The following is a 25,342-nucleotide window of genomic DNA, read 5'->3' on the forward strand; positions in this document are numbered from 1 at the left end:
CCGTCAACACTTGATTAGTTGCGCAGAGACATGGCGCAATCGGAAAAGGGCATCGAACTTGTGCCCTGCCTTCTAGAGAAGGCTTGAGCATCTGGTTGAGATCCGTCAGAGACGTGCAAACGCGAGTTTGTAAATCATCGCGTGTTTTCAGTTAGATTGAGGAACGGCTGATACCTGTTGACGAAATCTACAGTCAAATTTGACCGATTTTGACCACCTGTTTGTGAAATGAAACTGTTTATAGTGACCGCCATAATGGTACCGCAACACCTAAAAATCGCCACCAAATGTCAAACTTTATAGCAGCCACCATAATGGCTAACCCTGAAGCAATCAATTCGACTTAGCGAGTGTAATAAAATAAACCACAATCGCTCCAGTGCGGCTTCCCGCGACTATTTTCGTGAGATTAGCGCACATTTTACGGCGATAAACATCGGCCTTATCTAGTCAGTTAAGCTCCCTCCTCAAACCCACACATGACTCATCCCCCCATCGAACAAAAAAATAAAACAAAACTCAAAGCAGAACTTCTTCGTGCCAAGGTGCACTTTACCCATATAAGATATTTTTGTTTTGTTACTTTTTTGCGCTCTTCTCGTTTTTTACTTCTCTTTTCTTTTTACTGCACTGCTATTGTGTTAGATACGAGCACGCCGCCGAGGGGCAAACAACCGTTACGGCGAGGGGCCCCTCGATTCAGCGGAGAGGGGAGGAAAACATGACCGAAAAAACAACAACAAAACCACCACAGGCAAATAGAATCACGTTCATGTAATAAATCGCAACGTGGGGGCCGTCTTCTTAAGCTGCATAGAGCTGGTTGAAGACAATGCACTGGTTGGTTTGAAGTTTTGACAGTTGGAACACCCCTCGTTTGACAGTTTGGCAGAACTGACATTGTTTTGATTTCAATCTCGTTTGACATTTTGCTGATACTTTTCCAACAGGTATGAGTGTTCCAATTTTAATTGAGGGATGGCATACCATTGATTTTTTTGAAGATTTGATAGTTGGATCACCCTTCGATTGACATGACAGTTTGACGGCACTGATGCTGAGCGTTTGACAGTTTGTCGTCTTCGAAAACTTGACTAGGATGATACATAGAGCTTTATGACGTTTCGCGTACGCACACTAGCGCACCATCTGATTTTGCTGGCCGGACAAAATTTAACCTCAATCTTTTTTGTGTACGTACACGCAATACATGCGCACGTAGAAACCTCTATTGAATGCATTTCCGTTGAATCACCCCTCGTATAAAAAGTTGGCAGTTGGAGCCTAACATTTCAAAAGGGCACATAACTTTTGTAAACAATAGTGTATCCCTTTCACTCAAATGACAGTTTACATAAGGTGTGAAAGGGACACACTCTTGTTTAAAAAAGTTATGTGCCCTAAAGAAATAGCAAGCCCGATTTTACGGTTACCATTCCAACAGGTATGAGTGGAACTTCAATTTGAAAACTTTCTCACAAAACTTGTAGTTCTTTGAATGCAAATTCTTACAGCTTCCAACTTGATCTCATTCTTGGAACTAATCTTCTATGTTACGTTCTCTTCATTTGATTTGAAAATTGGAATTGACATTTAGACCGATCATCGACCTCTCCCTCGAAGAGGGACGTGAGACGAGTCTTCTACTTTACAGATATTGCATCACACTGGGTGAGAAAGCAAGAAAACTCCTCGGCTATGGATACTGGAAGAGACCGTTCACTTTTACTATCTTTCCAATTGGATCTAGATGGTTCGGAAAGATGCCCGCGGCGGAAAATCGAATTAAAGTTAGGGAAATAAAAAAAGGGAGTGGAAATAGTTGAGACGAAGGTGGGGCGGTGGGCAAGTAATTTAGTTTAGGGAAAGAAGTGAAGAAAAAAGATGGGGGCATCGATTTCAGTCTATTTCTGGCTCCGGAGAGTGTTAATGCGAGCCCCGTTTACGGTTGATGCGGAGTTTTTGGACGGGGAAGTTGGGAGGAAAAATGAAAGAGCGCGACTCTTGAAAACTGTTTCGGAATGGGTAGTTTACAGCTCATGGTTGAAAAAAATAACTCCGAAATGAAGTTTGTCGAGTAATTTAGATATATAGACACTCCAAACGAAATTCTATTACCTTAATTTTTTTCTAAAGATGCATCATGAAGGGCGTTTAAATTCATTAGCGCCCTCAAAGGACATTTGGAACCATAAGCACTTTCAAAAGGTGATTGAAATCAATACAATCTAAAGGGGCGTTTAAATTCACTAGCGCCCTCGGAGAGCTTTTAAATCAATTAGCGCCCTCATAACGTCTTTAATATGGCAGTTTGCGCTCTTAAAAGGAGTTTTGAACTCTTTAGCGCTCTGAAAGGATGTTAAAACATTTAGCGCCCTCACGAAATGTATACGCCCTCTTGTTCATCATTTTGAAATTGTCTAGGGTTGCAACAGAAGTGTCTTAATTGCATCTACTAATGACAATTATAAAAAAAAATTAATTTTTCGGTGATCCACTAAGCATTTGACGTTTCGGCTCAATTTGAGTCATCTCCAGGGTCGTTTTAGTATTTAAATGTGGGACTCAATCTCTAGAAATGCTGGCAAACGTCATCCCAAGCTGACCTGCAACCTTCTTCTTTCGGGATCTCCACCGACAAAGTGCAAACTCATGTCCGACCCCTATCCAGGGTATCCCGTTAGCCTACTTCCACCGCTGCCACTGGCACTGCTGCGTCAATCTCAGCGGCCAGACAGTCCGCCGACTCTAGCGGAACCGTGTTCCTTCACAAAGTCATAAACCACGTCACACACACTTGAAGTTCGTGTCCGGAGAAGGAGGTGACGGCCCATATGTTGGCATTTCATTAACGGGGCTTGACCAAGCAGGCTAGGTGGAGGACGGAACTTTACAGAGGAATTATGGAGCTTGTATGCAAATGCGAAACCAAGTAAGCGTCGTCTTCCACCGTGTCGAATCGGGTCTTTTTTCTTCAAGGCTAAGCTGATGTCATCCTCTGTGCTGTTGTTGTTGTTGTTGGTGAGCAAACACCGCCTAGCAGGTTCTCTCAAGTGTCATTTGTCTATACAATGACAATAATAATAATTGAGTGGAGAGGGGTGCCCTTTTGAGAGGGTGAGACGGTCCTCTAGGTCAATCGGATGACGAAACTACGCCGTGTTTTGATCTCCAGAGCGGGTAGGACCCGCGATGCGGCGGAGAGTTCTTCCCACTGAAGATATGACATGCGCACTTGTCGCTTGACAATTAGCAGCAGCAGCCCTTTTTCCGCCTGTTGGCCGCTGGCAGTCGGCCATGTAATCCGTAAATGGATTCCCTTCTTCTCCACGGCCTGCTTGGCGAGACCCACTTGGCAGTCATCGCTTTGTTTACGTTTTGCAGCGCGCCTGCATGGTAGGCAACCTGCCGCGCGCATCCCCCGCATGAACTAATTTTGACAGTTCCCAATGACCTTGAAAGGCAGCGCTGCTGCAGTAATCCAGAGTGTTGTCGGGGTAAAAATTGAGAGGGTGCTGCGATGACAAACAGGAAGTCAGCGCCTGCTTCGATGGAGGTACGTACCAAGCTGATTGCGTGCTCCAAATTTGGTTGATTGGGAAATTGCCACCGGACTGGTCGTCGCCGACTTTGTCGCGTGCTGTCACCGTATTCGAACTTGTTGCCACCACCTTTTTCGTACTGCCAGGCAGTTGCCTAATCACGCTCAACGCACGGTCGGAACCTCAAAACACTGAACGAAATTCACTTCTGCAATTTATTGCACTCAAAACCTCGATCAAGGTCGCCCGGTATCGAAACAAACAAAAAAACAAAAATGGGGGACGAAAAACACTTTTACTTTCGTCTAATCACCTCACTGCTCACTCCTTTCGTCGACCTTTGCACCTCACTTCCTCTCTCGCTCACACACTCCCGTTTGCTCACGGTTCCGTATCAGTGATATTGCAATATTTTGCGGCGTTGACCCGCTGTAGCAACGCCAGCTTCTTCTCTGCTCTGCCCAAAGTTGCCGTTGAAACTCACTTTAAACAACTCTTCTTCTGGTACAAACTCGCGACTCCAATTCTAACCTCCACAAAACGGACCGCATCCGCAGACTACTTGGATGAGCACGAAACTACAAACTACAAACTCGGAACGCGCGCTTGCTAGGTTAGTTAGCAGTAGCAGCGGAAAAACATGCGCGCCGTAACAATATTCTGCTGGATTTGATTGTTTTCTTGGTCGTCGTCGTTGTGCAAAGTTGCCGGAGAGAGCGAGCGCAGCAGGCCCTGCCAACCGGTGAGAGAGGGAGAGGTCACTCACGCTCACGCTCGGTGAGTGGTGGAGTAGCGGTTCCAAAACATCAAATGTCTTCAATCAATATTTATCTGTCTCAGCCAACAGTTTCCATTAAAAGTCTGTATTCCATCTAGTCTTTAGTTTTCAGTCTTTATTATTCAATCTCCAGTCATCAGTACTCTGTTTCTGTCTTCAATCTACAGTCTTCAGTCTTTAGTCTTTAGTCTTTAATTTTTAGTCTTTAGTCTTTAGTTTTTAGTCTTTAGTCTTCAGTCTTCAGTCTTCAGGTTTCAGTCTCAAGTCTCCAGTTTGAAGTCTCCGATCTAAAGTCTCCAGTTTAAAGTCTACGTCAACTGAATATTATCTATTCTCTATTTTGACATTTCACAAGATGCTTACAATCAGTTCCGAAGAGGTTCCACTCAGCACTCACGAGTTATCTCACTCTCTGCGAAAGCCACTCTCTTTGCGCATCTTTTCGAGAGCGAGCGAGCATCGCTCACATAATTTTGCCAAGAACCTCACCAATACAAGCGCACGAGCGCTCTCGCTCTCTCGCACACGATTATGTCATTTTCCCAAGCTCATCCGTGCCGCTCTCGCGTACCTCGTTCCCGCTGACCAATAAATTGACTCGAACGAGTCAACGAGTGAGTGGATACGCAGCTGAAGCAGATGACACAGTTGATTATAGGCGAATAAATGCGATCAAGAAGGAGAGATGATTAATGGAATTGGCAGATGTGTTTACGAGAGAAAATGGTTATGCCGAAAACAAGAAGAACAGCTGTTGCTTTTCGTGAAATAATTTATGATCGTCATTGACGACGGTGCATTGTTTACAAATATCAATCCAACATTTTTAAAAGCAAGATATTTCAAGCGATGAGCGAACTGTACACTCTCAGATGATGCAATTTTTCAGTGAGCAAGCCAAAATTTGATCCGAATGACCAGCTCAGAATTCTTTTTTTTTTATTCCTCTTTCTAACAAGAACCCAGAAATTTCGCTTTGATTCCCCCTTTTTCTGTGCATTTAAACAGAGCGCGCGCAACCGATGAAAACATAACCTAAAAATACATTTTTGTTTGAGAGTGAAAAAAACGTAATTTTCAGCAAAGTTACTCACGCTCTCGTGAGCATGAGCGCCGCTCTCACTCTCTCAGAACCTCTCCTCTCTCAAAAAAACACAATTTTGCACGTGTATTGGTGAGATCGCACGTCAGAGCGAGACGCCAAACATGCAAAATCGATTTTCTCACCGCTCACTGTGAGCACTTTTTTTTTTGCGAGCGCGCGCGCTCTCATTCTCGCGAGTGATTTTTTTCATCTTTCTCACCGTGAGCAACACACAGGATGAGTCTAATCAAAACGCCGCGATCTGCCGATGACAACAATCAACAATAAGTCGCGCCGCGCGGCACACACTGTAGAAGTTGGTTAACTTTATTGCGTGTTATTATATCGCTTGCCATATAATTTTGAGGGTTTTCTGTTTTTTTTTTCGAGCGCGCCAGTGTTGCTTTTTTCCGCTCGATTAATTTTTTGATTAAGTTGTAAAATGTTTCGATTTCTTCGTCTACCCCATCTTATTCCGGAACGAATTTGGAGACTTTGAGATGATTTGATTAACGTTGCCCCTTTCGGGAAAAAGAGTATTGTTGCATTTCGAATTGCATTGGATGCGCGCTGGCGGTGATTTAGAATGCCCTTGGGGAAAATCCGATCGTTAAAGTGTTACGAACGAGAAACTTAGCTGACTTAGTTTGACAGATTGTGCCATAATGGCGGTTGCCATAAAAGTGTCGACAATGAATAGTAAAGATGTTTTAAAGACGAATTTTCAAACGAAATGTGTTGTGATGGGTAAAAAGTATCAGGTTTTATTCAAAACTTTTATGTATGGGTGTATTTATGTAAATTTTGCTATAATATATGTTATCAACGTTACTGTTATTCTTAATTACGGCGTTACTTAACGTAACGTAACTAACCTTGAGCGAAAACAAGAGCCCTTTTGAAAAGTGATTGAGGAATATTTGAATTTTAGGCCGCAGGAATTCAATTCAATAGAAAAAAAAATCAAAATTGAAAGACTTTGCAAATTAATATAAAACGCTTGAGTTTTAGATTGTTTTAATTCTTTTTCGTGGTGGCTGAGAGACGAAACTATTTAAAAAATATTCTGCAATGGTCTATTTTTTTAAATAACCTTCTCATGCTTTAGAACATTTGAAAATGAGAAAAAATATAAAATTGTGATTTTGAGAGTATAAGTGCACAATTTTTTTAAAAGCCAAATTTTTTTTCTCAGATTTATGAGAAAAAGTAAAAACTGTGATGCATAAAGATTCTAAAAAAATAAATTAAAATATTATTTATTTTTATAAATTTATCGAATGATAAACAAAACGAATTCCACAGTTTTTTTTAAAGGTCCTTTAAGCTATTGTGTTTCATATGTTTAGGACCTTTAAAAAAACTCTAGAATTTATCTATGTTTCATAAATACGTTGATGTATCATATATTATGAACTTTGGCAATCTGGAATATTTTATTTTCGCAAAGTTGAGTGTTGAACGTCAATTTTTAAAGTCATATTTATCATGGGTAATTAAAATAAAAATGATCTGGTTTGTAGTTTTAGAAAATTATAATCTACCAATTTTGCATAAATTTTATTAAAATCAAGATTTAGCATTAAATACTATTTTATTAGATTTGACAAATTTTCATTTCTAGAAAAGCACATTTTTTACTATTCCATAGCTAATGATAAACAACACTGATAATGTACAATTTTTCATTTTTTGTGCACAATATAGTGAATTGATTGTGGCTATCTAAAAAAATCAACAAACAAAATTATTCGGAATTTTTTTTTGTGTTGAACCTGATTTGTATGATTTAAGACAAATAATTCCAGTTTTTAATTTAGTCCCAACAGAAAACTAAAATGAAAGCTTATTTAGATATATTATTACATTAAAAACTAATATGTAGAATATCTTTAATATATAGCATTTTAAACTTATATTTTCAAATATAAAAAACAAAGAGTCAATTATTTAACAACGCATGTCTTTATCTAAAGAGCAACAATTTTTGTAACAATCACGATACCAAGTTTAAAATAAAACTATTGACATTAAAAAAACTAACTTAATCCACCTATGTGGTTGGAGCCTTCCTCAGAACAATGGCTGTACACAAGTTTCATCTATTTTTTAGATCCGGCTTCCAAAAAGTACATCAATATCACTTAAGAGGCCATATCTCGAGACAGGGTTGCCAGATCTTCAATGTTTAAGACTCGTTGGAAAGGTCTTTTGATAACCTAACCAACAATGGGTCGGATGGTGGATCCGGACATAGTTTACATACATTTAAGTGAGATCCGGCTTCAAAAAAGTATATCAATATCACTTAAGAGCGAGTTTTTCACCAATGTGTAACAGGTCGTAACGAGGTGCTCCGATTTGGATGAAACTTTCAGCGTTTGTTTGGCTATACATGAGATGAACTCATGCCAAATATGAGCCCTCTACGACAAAGGGAAGTGGGGTAAAACGGGTTTTGAAGTTTGAGGTCAAAAAAACATAAAAAATCTTAAAATTGCTCGCATTTCCGTAAAACTTCATCAATTCCAACTCACTTAGATGCATTCGAAAGGTCTTTTAAAGTACTTCAAAATGTGCCATAGACATCCAGGATTGGTTCGACTTTTTCTCTTAGCTTTTGCAAATTACTGTCAAAAATTGATTTTTTTAAAACCTTAATATCTTTTTGCAACAGCCTCCAACACCCATACTCCCATAGGTCAAAAGATAGGTAATTACATGGACTATAAGCCTATGGTATTAACTTTTTGGCCAATCGCAGTTTTTCTCATAGTTTTTCGATTTTTCTAGAACAAACATTTTACAACGTTAGTTTTTGGCCGGTAGGCCGCCATAGCGGCACTTTTTGGTCTCAATTTTGTCATATTCGGAATCCTCGGACAATTTCACGTAACTTAGAAGTATTGGAGTTGTAAATTTGATTGGAAAAATTGCCATTAAGAATGAATTAAAATATTTTTTAACAATTTGTTTAATTAGGGGTAAAACAGGGTTTCGCCTACTAGATACAGCATTTGACGTATTGATTACAGGGTAAATAAGATCTATTTCTTTTTTCAAAAATGTTTTATTTAATTATATTTTAAATCAAATTTACAACTCCAATACTTATAACATAGGTGAAATTGTCCGAGGATTTCAAATATGACAAAATTGAGACCAAAAAGTGCCGCTATGGCGGCCTACAGGGCAAAAACTAACGTTGTAAAATGTTTGTTCTAGAAAAATCGAAAAACTATGAGAAAAACTGCGATCGGCCAAAAAGTTATTTCCGTAGGCTTATAGTCCATGTAATTACCTATCTTTTGACCTATGGGAGTATGGGTGTTGGAGGCTGTTGCAAAAAGATATTAAGGTTTTAAAAAAATCCATTTTTGACAGTAATTTGCAAAAGCTAAGAGAAAAAGTCGAACCAATCCTGGATGTCTATGGCACATTTTGAAGTGCTTCAAAAGACCTTTCGAATGCATCTAAGTGAGTTGGAATTGATGAAGTTTTACGGAAATGCGAGCAATTTTAAGATTTTTTGGACCTCAAACTTCAAAGCCCGTTTTACCCCACTTCCCTTTGTCGTAGAGGGCTCATATTTGGCATGAGTTCATCTCATGTATAGACAAACAAACGCTGAAAGTTTCATCCAAATCGGAGCACCTCGATACGACCTCTAGAACAAACCGAGCAATATTTACAAATACTGCCTCTTAAGTGGCCATATCTCGAGACAGGGTTGCCAGATCTTCAATGTTTTCGACTCATTGGAAAGTTCTTTTGATAAGTTAACCAAGAATAGGTCGGATGGTGGATCCGGACATAGTTTACATACATTTAGTGAGATCCGGCTTCAAAAAAGTACATCAATATCACTTAAGGGGCCATATCTCGAGACAGGGTTGCCAGATCTTCAATGTTTTAGACTCGTTGGAAAGGTATTTTGATAACCTAACCAACGTTGGGTTGGATGGTGGATCCGGACATAGTTTACAAACATTTAAGTGAGATCCGGCTTCAAAAAAGTACATCAATATCACTTAAGTGGCCATATCTCGAGACAGGGCTGCCAGATCTTCAATGTTTTGGACTCGTTGGAAAGGTCTTTTGATAACCTAACCAACAATGGGTCGGATGGTGGATCCGGACATAGTTTACATACATTTAAGTGAGATCCGGCTTCAAAAAAGTACATCAATATCACTTAAGTGGCCATATCTCGAGACAGGGTTGCCCGATCTTCAATGTTTTCGACTCATTGGAAAGTTCTTTTGATAAGTTAACCAACAATAGGTCGGATGGTGGATCCGGACATAGTTTACATACATTTAAGTGAGATTCGGCTTCAAAAAAGTACATCAATATCACTTAAGTGGCCATATCTCGAGACAGGGTTGCCAGATCTTCAATGTTTTAGACTCGTTGGAAAGGTCTTTTGATAACCTAACCAACGATGGGTCGGATGATGGACCCGGACATAGTTTACATACAGTTAAGTGAGATCCGGATATATGTGAAAACACATTTTTATACATAACTTTTGAACTACTTATCGAAACTTCAATCTGTATAAAACTCGATCTATGGGACCCTAAACCAAGTCGAATGCAACAAGTTCGGGTCAAATCGGTTCAGCCAGTGCCGAGAAACATGAGCTAGTTTGTTGGTCACATACATACATACACACACACATACACACACACATACACACACATACACACACACATACACACACACATACACACAGACATTTGTTCAGTTTTCGATTCTGAGTCGATATGTATACATGAAGGTGGGTCTACGACGTTTTTATACGAAGTTCATTTTTAGAGCAGGATTATAGCCTTACCTCAGTGAGGAAGGCAAAACATTGAAATTTTCACAAAATGCCGTTTGAAAAAAAATATAATTTATAATTTATGGGTGTCGAATTTTCTTTTATTTTAAGCAATTGTTTTTTTTTGTTTTCAACGTCGAAAGAATTTTTTATCATTACTTTATAATTTTGAAAATAGACAGTAAATAATTTATGTTTATAAATAATAGTCTTAATAAAAAAATATTGTGCATTAATCTAATCTAATCTAATCTAATCTAACACAAACGCAGCCAGTCCGATGAAAGCATGCTGGAAAGTCTTGTGATTAGATTACGCCCCAAGCACTTTTCTTGTCAATATTAATAATTGCAGTACATCGAGAACACCCGAAAATGTATTACAAAAATTAAAGCGGCCAGCCCTACTGCGTTGTGTTTACCGCAGAGAGGATTCTGAGAACGGATCACATTTCACAGAATCTACAGGGGAGGAAGGATGCGTGGACATACCGTACCAAACGCTCCGAATCAGTTAGGTGTGGTGTGTTAGTGTAAATTTGGCAGATAATTATATTTTTAGGGAGGAAGTGGAACTGGTTAAATGGGAATTGGGGAATGGGAAAGAAGGTGAGGGGAAGGAAGGTTATTTAATTTATAGTATAACAATATAGGGGAATATAATCATCTAGTAAATAATTATTGAAAGCTCTCACCAAGAAACAGCAAATCTTCAAAAGGCACAACCGGATGGTTTACCAACCGTCAGCTCCTAGGTTTTTCTCAAGAGACAAGCCGATAGAAATACGTTGAAGTGTTCCTTTATGATCTTTCCTATGTTTATAGGATCCTTTTTAACCAAAAAAAAAATCTCTGGATATATAAGAAATGAAGTTTATGAAAGCGAATGCCTAAAAAACAGAAAACAATTATCACCATTTTTGTCAAAAATAATTGTTTAAAAAAAACGAAGGTAGCCATAAAAACAAAAACCGTTTGCTGGTCTTTGCAAATGTCAAACATTTAAATTTCAAATAATGAAAAGAAACCTTGATTTTTTCTCAAAATGGAATTCTCTCACCGGGATTTGGGTACACGGTTATTATCAACGACCGCAACGAAGATTTCCCAAGATTTTCTTGCCATTTGCGCGATTGTGGCTCCAACCCAGCTTAGCGACGACTTTCCGTAAAAGCAGCAGATCAGCAACGTCACCTGGATCTGCCAAATCCACACAAGGAATCGAAACCCGGATATATCCACCATCTCCACCTTTTCCACTGCCACTCACAAGATCCTCCAGAACTAGCCGATAAGACTTTGATAGAAATCCTCAGAAGACGACAAAAAAAACGCGGATCGAAAATTCAAACCAACCGGTCGCGATCATAGCTTACCTCGATCTCCTTAATAAAAAAATATTGTGCATTAGAAAATAAATTTAAGATCTTAATATTCCACAATCCGGAAAATATGTCAAGTCAAATACTACAAAACATTGTGCTTTTAAATTCTAAAATTTTCCAATTTAACAACCTGACATTTTTTAATAGCAATTTCGTTTTGAAAATAATTATTTTTGCTTTCATTCGATACTAACAATATGGTTTACCAAAAAAGCTCAGAAAATTTAATTATAGCACTAATCAGAATGCTGAAAAGTTCAACTTTTTAGCACATGTGTCAAACAAGTTGTATGGAACAGTAACACTTTACCCATTACAAAAGAACACTTTGAATGCTTTAAGTTTTATTTATTTGCCTACAATACTAAATTTTTTGCCAAAAATCGTATTTAAAAAAATGTCTTCATGTTCTATCACAGTTTTGAGTTGATGAAAAACGCGGACTAAAAATCATGTTCAAATGTATTTTTCAGGAATTGCAAAAAAAAAGATTTGATATAATTGCAAAAAAGATTTTTAAGAACTCGTCGTTTTCATAATATACGACTCGTGTTGAAAAAAATCTTTATTTTGAAACTCGTTGCATAAACTACTATTTTTGATTGGCAATACAAAATGAAGCAAGTTTCCCTTAATTTGGATTATTGAAAAATTAATTAATCGAGTTACCCCTCATTCCAATAAATCTTGTTTTTGCAGTGTTGCAGAAATGAGCAGAAATCTTCAGTTGAAAGATTAGAATGTCAATTTTATTTTTGAAATACCATTAAATGTTTGTTTTCCTTTCAACATTTTGCAGTGTTGCCTGTAATTATAAAGAACAGGTGACAGCTTACTCGCCATAATGGCGGATGCTATAAAAAAATCTACACCATTTTCTCTACAGTACCTCTTTCTTTCCTCATAACTTCTTTCTCCGCCGTAAATTTCGCCTGATCTGTGCGACGGATTGTCATCGCTCCGAGTCGGCCAGGCACGCAAATTATCTTGTTCCGGTGCAACAGTTTGAAGTTATTTCTTTTCAATGCGCTTCCAGCCCCAGCCTGCTTCTCCTCCTCCTCGTCAGACACGCAAAAGAGGAGGAGGAGGAGGCATCAACTATTCGCGGCTTAGAAAAGGGTTAATTGTTGAATGGAATTCCGCTTCCTCGTCACGTCTGCAAACAAGAGACCCCGCCATTGGGGTTGTCCACCGGGGCCACGATCTGATCCGATCTCGTGGTTTTTTGCTGGCCGCGCGTACGTGCCGTTCCGAGAAATGCTAGACTTGTGGGAAAACTTTACACTCCCAACCGCAAGACGGTTTGCCGAGCTTCGATCGCATTTCCTCATTGCCAGTAGAAACAATTGCAACGGGGTGAAAAAGTTCATTTCCCTCGAGACTTGATGGCCTTTGGGACGCGGAAGTGAAGGTTGGCGCGAGCCAATTGTCGGGAAATTATAGCAAACAATTATGGTAGACTAGAGACCTGCAAATTTCAAGTGGACGGGTTCTGAAGATTCCAAGAATGTAGTCCCAAAAAAACGAATTAATTAAAATGTAAGCAAAATAACTGGCAACACTGCTGTCAAAATGACAGAAAAACAAGTATGAATGTTCTATTGCCCTGCTGTCACTTTGGCACTACTTACTCTTCCTGCAGCTCGATTCCACTATCATCCAGGCCCGCTAGGCTGCTGTCAGATTGCTGTGATTGGCCCTGCTGCTGCTGCTGCATCGGATGGTGGTAGTGGGGAAGATGGTGGTGGTGGTGCTGCTGATAGTGGTGGACACTGTTGACAGTGGTGCCGGCGCCGGCCAGCACCGCCGGTGAGTGGAAAAACTCCCGCTCGGCGTGCTCCGGCAGCGGCGTTGGGGTCTCGAAGACCAGCGTTTCCACCATCGAGCCCTTGGAAGAGCCGAATGAGACCCTGCGGGAAAGAGTGGGAAGGAGGAAGTTGGGTTAGAATTTTTTATAGCAACTCAACAAACTGTCAAAATTACACTCTTCACGATAACCAACGACAATCTTGCCGGCCGATTTACATTCGCAATCACACGGCGATCATCATCAAAGTCGAGATGCCGCAAAAACATAATTGCCATCAAGATAGAAAGTAATAGAAACCGGCTTGCCATAAAAAAAAACAAGACGCGACATGAATTTCAATGTTCGCGAACGGTGTGTAATGTTGCAAACTACAAACCGTGCGAGGTTGACCCTATTTTTTGACTGTCATGTGAACGGCGCCGAAAGCATGTCATCTAACAGTGTCGCGGCACTCCTGAAAAAAAAGATTGCCCGCAAAAATTAGGCCACTCCGGTCAGCGGCTTTTGACAATTGCCATTGTCCAGGTTAAAAAATTCCGCAAAAAAGTGATTAAATTTTACGCACATGTGACGATCTCGCCATCCAATTTGTTTACACACAAGCTTTCATCGTGTGACGTTTCATTTTTATGGCATCTTTTTATGGCACCGCTTCGCGGCGCTCAGTAGCTTCAATTTCCCTTGACGTTTCACTTTCGGGACCAATGGCAATTAATCGTCGGTGGGCTTTCAATTAACTGATCCATTTAATATCGTTCAGATAACACGTTTCCCCAGTTCCGGACACGAGTCAAGACATTTTTCCCCTTTTTCTAATCGAAAAAAACATATTATACCAAAGTAATAAGTGGCAGAAACAATCTACTAAAGGAGGGGGGGGCCCTCCCCGAAAAAAAACGCATCAACCAAGACGCCCGAAGTTAAAGTTAATTGGAAAGAGCCATAACAATAATTCATTTAGTCAAGCCGGCCGGCACTGGCTGGTTGGGCTAAGTCAGGTTTAGGCGGATAGAATGTATGAGGCGTAGTTAGTTGAGTGCTTTGCTGCTGTTTTATATTTCTAATATATACAGCTATCTACGTCGTATAGCACCACACTATCATCAGAGAAGGGTTTTATGGACAAGTCACGATCTGGGAAATTAAAAAAATAACATTGAGTTAGCTGTCAAATTCGCAGAAAAAGTGGCATCACTGCTTTTTAAGCTTAAAAATGTAAACAAGTTGTTTTGCTACGAAATTTTTTATACCAAATTTCAAGCGATTTTGGCTTTTCTATGTAGTTCTAAACAATTCTAAACATTGAAGATTAATGAAAAATCAGCAATATTTTTTTTAAAAATCATTTATTATACTATAGCCATAGCTTTCTTCCATATTTCCAAATCTTATCAAATCATAACATGTAACGAGGAATCTTCACAATTCTTAACATATGAACAAATATTGTTACAAATACATAACACAAATATGGTGATAACCTATTTTTTAATGTTTCCTAAACCTGGCAACACTAGATTCTAAACCTGAAAAACTTATAAATTGAAAACAGTGCTGTGATGTCTGGTTTTTTGTAAGACTCCGACTCCGGATTTATGATTCATGGCAAATATGTTCTAAGCAGTTCAAAACATTTCTCGCTTACTTTTTCAAAAGGTCATATGTACATAGGAAACCCATGGCGAATTGGTTGTTTTGAAAAAGTAAACTAGATTTATGATTTTAGATCCAAACATTTGTGTGCCAAAAATGATCACATTGCCTATTAAAAATACAGTCTACCATCCGCCTAAATAATCGTCTCCAAACGAAGCAAGTTCTAAACAATTCGAAGCAATTCTAAACATTCAGGTATTGTCACAATTCCACTCAAACCCCCATGGTTTGACAACAACTGTTGTCAAACGAACGGGGTCACGTTTTATTTTGACACCCCTTTTACACGGAGTTCACACACACTACAAATCGTTTGTTTTGATAGTGTTCGTGAGCGCCGAGTAAAAAGTGACAGTTCGTCATTTTTTAGTTTGATTTTGACCAACCAACGGGTACAAATTAAAAAAGTGTCAAACGAAAAAGTGGCAACCACCGGGGGTTGAGTGTATAACATTTGATTCAACGAAAAAGCTTAGTATGAATAGAGTCAGCGCAATTTGTATAATTCTAAGCGTTTCTCAACAGTTCTAAACAAACTTGAATTCGAAAATCAAAGACAAATACACAAAGAAAAACAGTCTGCAGTCCACAGAAATCATCGGCTCCAAGCGAAGCGAATAATGAACATTTTTAAGCTTTCAAGTATAGTCACAATTGTAAGATGTGATTCAACTTAAAAGCTTAATATTCAAAGAGTTGATGTAATTTGTATAATTCCAAACAACTCTCAACAATTCTAAACAAACTAGAATTTTTAAAACATCACTTTGATTCGAAAAAAAGTCTGTCATCCACTCGAATCAGCGTGTCCAAGGAAGAGAATTCTAAGCATTTAGGTATTGACACTCTTATTACATTTGATTAGATTCAATTCTAAGCAAATTATATTTAAAAAATCGTAATTCGGAAATAAAAGTATCATTGTCTCCAAGCAATGCACATTCTGAACAATTCTAAGTAGTTCTAAGCAAGCCGAAACATTTTTATTCATTCAATTATTGTCACAATTGTAACATTTGATTCAACTGATAAGCTGATTCAACAAGTTTGCATAGTTTATATAATTCTAAGCAATTTTTAACAATTCTAAACAAACTTGAACTGGAGAGACATCAAAGCGACATGAAGAAATCCAGTCTGCAAACCACTTAAATCGTCACCTTCAAGCGAAGCGAATTTTAAACAATTCTAAGCATTTCAAAGCAAGTCCCAGCATTCTGCTATTGTCAATAATTATAAAATTTGATTTTCTTCGAATTCTAGTTTAACATCACAAAAAAATCTGCAATCCACTCAAATCACTATCTCATAAAAGCGAACCGCATTCTGAACAATTCTAAGCATTTCTAAACATTCAGCTGTTGACAAATTATTTCATATGATTAAACTTAAATGTTGTCATAGACTTAATGCAATTGTTAAACAAATCATCGTCTCCAAGCGAAACGATTTCTAAACTATTCTAAGCAATTCTAAGCATTTCAATGTACTTCTAAGTCAGATTCCCTTGAAAATTAAAAAGGCTCACTGAGAATCCTGGCCAGTAGGGGGTGGGTTTCGTTTTGAAACTTACTGGATTTTCAATCCACATGTAGTGAGTTCAACTCTCGTACTGGAAAGATGAAGTTTTTAAACATAAAAATGCTAAGTATTCAACGAGTTAATGGAATTTGTACCAAAATTAATTCTCAACAATTCGAAGCATTTCTAAGCATTCAGTTATTGTGATGATCTTTATGGCTTCAATGCTTATTGAAATATCTAATATAAATCAAATGCTAACAATAACTAACTAGCTGACAATACAAATTTCAGTATTGTAAATCGAGATGAGGGTGACTCATATCCATCCCGTGTAGTGTCTCCATCGCCATGCTATGCACACTATTCTACCAAAATTGTGGACGCGTAAAGTGCTATAGGCGTTTGGGTTGGGGCCATCACCATTATTATTAACCTTGAAAAATAGTGGCCACCAGACGAAAATGGTTCGTTTACCAGATATAGTTTTGCCCCCCTTGTTTGCACTGTATTTACTGTTGTTTTTGTTACACAGTTAATTTTTTTTAAGGTTATGTCACATCTGGGAATGTGGACAGGTTTTGAATCAGCTAGAAACATGTAAATTTACATCTTTTTATGTGTTATAATTTTTTCACATAAATTTAAGTCACAACATCAAAAGTAATTTTACCCGACAAATTTTCAGGCTTCCTAAATTTTTTTTTTACTGTGCAGCAGATTTGTTTTACTCCTCTGTGAAGTAGGTAGTTTGCCAACGAGATTCCATCACGAGAGTGCTCTCACTGATGTTTTGATGGCGACTAGTGTACTGCCACTGGACTAGCGAGTGAATTAGTACAGTGTGAGAATGGTTTATTTATTATGATTTGGCGCGCGCGCTCGAAAAGGGCCAAAAGGTAAATTGTTATTGGCCCTCGTTGGGCTTTGCATTATTTCTTTCGCAAAACTGAAAGGTTTCTGTTTATCACACTAAAAGCAATGTGAGTAAATCGAAAAAGCTGGCTGGCAAGGTCGTGAACGTGATGTTTGCATTAAAAAGGGTGTTGAGAAATGTTTGTTTACTTTTTGAAAGCGCAACTCATTCAACGGCGATAAGATAAACATTCTTTCGATTGGAATGTTTGTGAAATTACTGGCGAGACTGGCAACACTGCAATCACTAGGTTTTGATTCAGCATAAATATTAGTCGCAAGACTTAAAATTTCATGATGATCGCGAGATTTTAAGATGATTGAAAAACTGTAAGTTTACAGGACTGTAAGATTACAATACTGTTCTATTGTTTGAATGTAGAAATTTGACACTGTAAGGTTGCACGAATGTAAAAATTGTAGGAATGCACTTTAATATAATATGTCCAGGGGCAAACAATTTTGAGAAAGTGTGATTAAATTAATTTGAAATAACACCTTGATCTCACTCAGTCATAAATATCATTTATCATTCACTAAACGAGCCAACTTCTCCTTTCACCGACATCTTATCCAATGCTCCATTTGGCGTTAATTTAGACAAGACCCTGAGGGGGTTAACCTCTCATCAAAATATAGTTATTCCCGTGAAATTAATATTCAATCTTAAACCAAAAAACTTAATCAGCTACCGGTCCTCGCCCGTATTGCGCTTTCCGTCCCAATCACGCGCATTTCGCCTCAGGTGCAGCTCATAAATTTCGCCCCGAAAATTTCAACTCGTTGGCGCTGGACCCAACTCGATTATTTATCTCAAATTTTCGTCTCACACGCGAACACGGATTTGAGACTGAAAAAAGTGTAAACTCGTGCCACGACCTCGGGGTTACATTGTGGTAGGGTGAGAGTACCGATTTTTGAACGTTGTAGTTTGATTTTATAAACAAAAATGATTCAAATTAACATAGGTCCAAAATAGGTGCACACTAGTACCAAAACAGGTCCTTCCATCCCAGTTCTATCAAGAAGGTCAAATGTTCGTATTTTTCTCGCCTTCGCTTCAGCTAACATCTTCCAACCAAAAATCAGCTGGTTGGCATCTTGGTGTGACACATTCCTGGCTTTTTTTTCCTGTCTCAAGGTCTGTTGTGTTTACGGCGTGCGCGGCGGTCGCGTCTCAAATCGGGCGATTTAAAAATATTCTGTCCCTTTTGGGTGGGACGACTGAGACGTCGCTGAGTGTGCTCACTCAAAAGGGAGGTTTAAATTGAAATCAAATGAAGATAAATTTAGCGTTCGACAGTGTGTTAGTTGGACTGATGTTTTCACCGGCTTTAACAAATGATATGCGGCGAGAACTGTGTTGCCGCCAAAGAAAGAAATGTTGTTTTGAGTTAAGTAATTTTTCATCGTTTCCAGAGTTGCACAGAGAATAAAAACGTACCTAGTTTTTCAACTGACTCCTGAGCAATTCTCTGAGATTTCGGCCATTCGATTCTTTTTATTGTATTTTTTAAACCGGCTGACACTTTTTTGCCCAAAGAAGTCATTTTGCATCATTAGTCTGTCCATATGATTTTCCATACAAATTTGTCAGCTGTCCATACAAAAATGATATATGAAAATTCAAAAATCTGTATTTTTAGAAAAAAATTTTTGATCGATTTGGTGTCTACGGCAAAGTCGTAGGTATGGACAAGATTACACTAAAAAAAATTAAACACGATGAATTTTTTTTTTTATCAACTTTAATATCACAATTTTTTATTTTCTGTTATGTTTTAGGGGACATCAAATGCCAACTTTTCAGAAATTTCTAAAATATTGACTGAGCCATGAATTTTCAAAAAATCGAAATACTGGTCGCAAAAATTTCTCAACTTCATTTTTTTTTTAATTTGAAATCGAAATTGCAATCAAAATGAATGTACTTTAGTGAAATTTTGATAAAGTGCATCGTTTTCAAGTTAAAGCCATTTCCAGATAACTTTTTTTGAAAATAGTCAAAGTTATTCATTTTTTTAAATAAGTGCCCATGTTTGCCCACTGTTCAAAAAATAAAATGAGAAGCTGAGAAAATTACCTATATTTTGCTTTTTTGAACTTTGTTGATATGCGGGGATATTGCCATGCAAACATATTTTGCCTTCCTCACTGAGGTAAGGCTATAATCCTGCTCTAAAAATGAACTTTGTATAAAAACGTCGTAGACCCACCTTCATGTATACATATCGACTCAGAATCGAAAACTGAACAAATGTCTGTGTATGTGTGTGTGTATGTGTGTGTGTGTGTGTGTATGTATGTATGTGACCAACAAACTAGCTCATGTTTCTCGGCACTGGCTGAACCGATTTGACCCGAACTTGTTGCATTCGACTTGTTTTAGGGTCCCATAGACCGAGTTTTATACAGATTGAAGTTTCGATAAGTAGTTCAAAAGTTATGTATAAAAATGTGTTTTCACATATACCCGGATCTCACTTAAATGTATGTAAACTATGTTCGGGTCCATCATCCGACCCATCGTTGGTTAGGTCATTAAAAGACCTTTCCAACGAGCCTAAAACATTGAAGATCTGGCAACCCTGTCTCGAGATATGGCCACTTAAGTGATATTGATGTACTTTTTGGAAGCCGGATCTCACTTAAATGTATGTAAACTATGTCCGGATCCACCATCCGACCCCTCGTTGGTTAGGTTATCAAAAGACCTTTCCAACGAGTCCAAAACATTGAAGATCTGGCAACTCTGTCTTGAGATATGCCCACTTAAGTGATATTGATGCACTTTTTTGAAGCCGGATCTCACTTAAATGTATGTAAACTAGGTCCGGATCCATCATCTGACCCATCGTTGGTTAGGTTATCAAAAGACCTTTCCAACGAGTCCAAAACATTGAAGATCTGGCAATCCTGTCTCGAGATATGCCCACTTAAGTGATATTGATGTACGTTTTGGAAGCCGGATCTCACTTAAATGTATGTAAACTAGGTCCGGATCCACCATCCGACCCCTCGTTGGTTAGGTTATCAAAAGACCTATCCAACGAGCCTAAATCATTGAAGATCTGGCAACCCTGTCTCGAGATATGCCCACTTAAGTGATATTGATGTACTTTTTGGAAGCCGGATCTCATTTAAATGCATGTAAACTATGTCCGGATCCACCATCCGACCCAACGTTGGTTAGGTTATCAAAAGACCTTTCCAACGAGTCCAAAACATTGAAGATCTGGCAACTCTGTCTTGAGATATGCCCACTTAAGTGATATTGATGCACTTTTTTGAAGCCGGATCTCATTTAAATGTATGTAAACTATGTCCGGATCCACCATCCGACCCCTCGTTTGTTAGGTTATCAAAAGACCTTTCCAACGAGTCCAAAACATTGAAGATCTGGCAATCCTGTCTCGAGATATGCCCACTTAAGTGATATTGATGTACTTTTTGGAAGCTGGATCTCACTTAAATGTATGTAAACTAGGTCCGGATCTACAATCTGACCCATCGTTAGTTAGGTTATCAAAAGACCTTTCCAACGAGCCTAAAACATTGAAGATCTGGCAACCCTGTCTCGAGATATGCCCACTTAAGTGATATTGATGTACTTTTTGGAAGCCGGATCTCACTTAAATGTACAGTCATCCCTCATATTCGGAACAGTTTCCAGATCTGCCAATGTTCAACAAATCATAGAAAATCCATAATTGAATATGATGTTTTGCTTTTTCCTTAATGTGAAAACTTTTCTTGCGATCTTTCGATTGATGTATAGACCGACTGTTCATTTTTACGTTTTATATCAAGTTTTCAAAGAAAAATATTGACCCTTGAAATCCACAAATTCGGAACACTTTTTTCTTACGATGTAAACAAACTTTTTTTTTCTCTAATCTTATTGGCAAATTACCACAAAAGTGTTCCGAATTTGTGGGTGTTCCGAATATGTGGGATGACTGTATGTAAATTATGTCCGGATCCACCATCCAACCCATCGTTGCTTAGATTATCAAAAAACCTTCCTAACGAGTTCAAAACATTGAAGATCTGGCAACCCTGTCTCGAGCTATGGTCACTTAAGTTACATTTATGTACTTTTTGGAAGCTGGATCTAATTTAAATGTATGTAAAATATGTCCGGATCCACCATCCGACCCATCGTTGGTTAAGTTATCAAAAGACCTTTTCAACAAGTCCAAAACATTGATGATCTGACAACCCTGTCTCGAGGTATGGCCACTTAAGTGATATTTATGTACTTTTCTATTCCGGATCTAAAAAATAGATTAAATGTTTGTACAATTCCATCACATCAGCCATTGTTGGAAATAAGTGAGGAAGGCTCCAACCACGTAGGTGGATTAAGTTAGTTTTTATTTGTTTTCTTAGTCTCACCCAAACAACCCACCATTTTCTAATGTCGATGTCTCAGCAATAAATGGTCCGATTTTCAGTGCTAAAATATGAAACATTCGTGCAATTTTCCAATCATTACGAAAACAATATTTTCATTTTTTTCAAATCAAGACTAACATTTCAAAAGGGCCAAACATTGAATAACACGCCCTTTTGAAATGTTAGTCTTGATTTAAAAAAATAAAATATTATTTCGAAAAGAACATTTCAACGGAAACAAGATTTCAGCAACTAAAGGTCGTATCAACAAAGTTCAAAAATGCTAAATATAGAAAATTTTCTCAGCCTCTCAAAAATATTTTTTTCTTAAGTGAGCAAAAATGGGCACTATTCAAAAAAAATAATAACTGCCACTATTTTCAAAAGAGTTACCTAAAAATGGATAGAACTTGAAAACGATGCACTTTATCAAAATTTCACTAAAATACTTTTTGATTGCAAATACACTCAACCCCCGGTGGTTGGTCACTTTTTCGTTTGACACTTTTTTAGTTTGTACCCCGTTGGTTGGTCAAAGTCAAACTAAAAAGTGACGAACTGTCACTTTTTACACGGCGCTTACGCACACTATCAAAACAAACGTTTAGTAGTGTGTGTGTGAACTCCGTGTAAAAGGGGTGTCAAACTAAAACGTGACCCCGTTCGTTTGACAACAGTTGGTGTCAAACCATCGGGGTTTGAGTGTATGATTATAAATTGAAAAATTAAGTTGATTTTTTTTGCAACCAATATTTCGTTTTTTTTAATGTCGGTATTGATTCAGAAATCCATAACTCAGTCAAAGATTTTTTGCACATTCTAAATATTTCTGAAAAGTAGGGGACATCAAGTCCCCTAAAACATATCAGAAAATTAAAAAAATAAATATAGTGTTTTTTTTGCATATCAAGTTTTTCTGACAAAAAGTGAAATTAAAAATGACCAAAAAAATGTTTAACGTGTATTATTTTTTTCAGTGTATTCCTTATCCATACCTACATCTTTACCGAAGACACCAAACCGATCAAGAAATTCTTTCCAAAGAAACTGATTTTAGAATTTTCATAAATCATTTTAGTATGGACAGCTGTCAAATTTGTATGGAAAATGATATGGACAAACTAATGATACAAAATGTATTCATAGGGCGTACCAAAGGCACCAAAAAAGTTTCAGCCGGATTAAAAAATACAAAAATTAAAATTAAAAAAAAAGATCGATTTTGTAGATAACTGCTCTACTAACTGACTCCAATTGGTGCAAGAAACCAATCATCTGATATATAAAACTTTATGAAATTTAAAGATTTGACAATCTACGACAGGGGTGCTCAAAGTTTTTGGATGCCGGGCCAATTTTGAAGCTCAAATGAGCTTGCGGGCCATATGTATAAAATTGGTTATTTATATAATGAAATTACGTTATATAAATGTAAAAGACTAAAAAATACATCTATTACTTGAAGTTTTTCTTAGAATTTCTGTTTTTTTAACATTTTCGTTATTTAAAAGTAATAGAAAACGGAAAATGTCAGTTTTCCATCAGTTTTGTTGATATAATTGTTTTGGGTATTCGAAAAAGGGTATTTAGTTGAATGTACTTGTGTTTTCATTTGAATTTTTAGTATTGTCTATATTTTGAAAATGAAAAATGGTTCAATTTTTTTCCAACAATAAGGCCGAGGCAAATATTATTGGTCCCTCAACTCTGGCCAAGGTTGAGGGGAGGCAAAAAAATAAAAGAAATATGAAAATTGAAAATACAAGCCAGAATATTCAACATTTCAATGAAAAATTGTTGGAAAATGTTAGAAAAACACACTTAGATTTGCAATCGTAATTTTCAAAATATGTAAGACACGACGTAAAAAATATTTTTTTGCGAAAAACACTTTTTGTTGTTAATCGAAAGTTCACTACAATTCATTTTTTTTTTGGAATAAACCCGAGCATGCCCAAAATGATTCTAAACGCAGAGGAATGCATTTTAAATTGATTTCAGCTGATTGCACTTAAATAACAAAGGCTTTGAAAAATATTTGCAACCGCCTTATTTCTCCGATTTAAAAATTTTGTCTGTCTGTTTCAATCAGTTTCGTAATCCAACTGTCATGAGTTCGAATCCCGAGCTGGAATGTTTCTGAGTGCAAAGTAAGTTTGAAGCTCAGTTTATTGAAATGGTCATAATGACTTTTAAATTAATATGTAATGCTTATATTTTTGCTATTATAACAGTTTAATAAAAAAAAACAAAGCAATCAAAAAGGTTATGTGTGGTGAGTCACCCAAAACCTCTTTTACGCAAATGGACCGACGTTTTACTTCCCCATCCGATAGAAGGTGGGAATCGAACCCGCACCCCATAGTAACTTAGGGATCGGCAGCCGAAGCCGCTTACCACCGCGCCACGAGGCCCTTACAGTTTTATACCTAAGTCAAATTTGAACGTTTCATTAACGTTTCCAAAAATATTTGATGAATATTTTGACAATATTTACTAGTTTCACCACGAGTTTCACTCACATTAAAACGTGTGAAAAAAGTTTCAATTAGAATGATTTTTGAACAACATATTTGTATCGTAAAATAAGGATAAAAAAAGAATAAATCATTAGTTTAATACTAACAAAGAAACAAAAACAGATCAGCACTAAAAGTTTAAAATAAAGTTTAATTTTGAAAAAAGTTTTTTTTTAAAGAATAAATCATTAGTTTAATACTAACAAAGAAACAAAAACAGATCAGCACTAAAAGTTTAAAATAAAGTTTAATTTTGAAAAAAGTTTAAAAACATTTTACAGATGGTCAACGGGCCATTTTACTTGATCATTCAAAATGGGTTCGCGGGCCACAAAATATCACCTCGCGGGCCACGTTTGGCCCGCGGGCCATACTTTGGTCACCCCTGATCTACGATCATGCCGTTGTTCTCTGATCCATTCGGATATATCCGGAACCGATTACCAAAGGCCACTAAGGGGACATTTACGGAATATGGAAGAAACCGAATCATCTGACGTACCAAACTTCATGAAATTGAAAGATTTGACAGTCTGTAATCATGCCGTTTTACTCTGATTCAACCTAATAAATCTGGAACCGCACAGTAAAAATCGATCATCCCTGATTTTTTGCAGATTTTTCGAATGAATATTTCTCGAGAAACGATTTGAGAACGAAGCCTGATTTGGAGTCGGAGCCAAAAGCAAATCCTATACCTTTCTTCAGTAAGAAAGGCAAAAATATGGTAATATTACATCTCAGATGGGGTACATCTTTTATGTCAGAAAAAATGTGGAATTATACCTCTGAAAATGAGTAAATTTACCACTTTTTCAGTCTAAATTGATGTAAAATTACACAATTATAGAGGTTCAACCTTCCAAAATTACAACTTCCAAATTTACATTATTTTTTACTGTGCTAC

At 37.5% G+C, this 25,342-nt stretch overlaps 1 protein-coding gene across 1 annotated transcript in view; it reads right to left on the reverse strand.

Annotated features, from left to right (window-relative positions):
• Positions 1–25,342, reverse strand: part of LOC120412725 (serine-rich adhesin for platelets) — a 192,680-nt gene that overhangs the window by 47,388 nt on the left and 119,950 nt on the right. Inside the window, exon 4 of the mRNA XM_039573312.2 lies at positions 13,248–13,526. Coding sequence (XP_039429246.1) covers positions 13,248–13,526 — 279 coding nt within the window. The remainder of the gene's footprint in view (positions 1–13,247; positions 13,527–25,342) is intronic.

The sequence above is a fragment of the Culex pipiens genome, chromosome 1, assembly GCF_016801865.2.
Source record: "Culex pipiens pallens isolate TS chromosome 1, TS_CPP_V2, whole genome shotgun sequence".
Classification (NCBI taxonomy): Eukaryota; Metazoa; Arthropoda; class Insecta; order Diptera; family Culicidae; genus Culex; species Culex pipiens.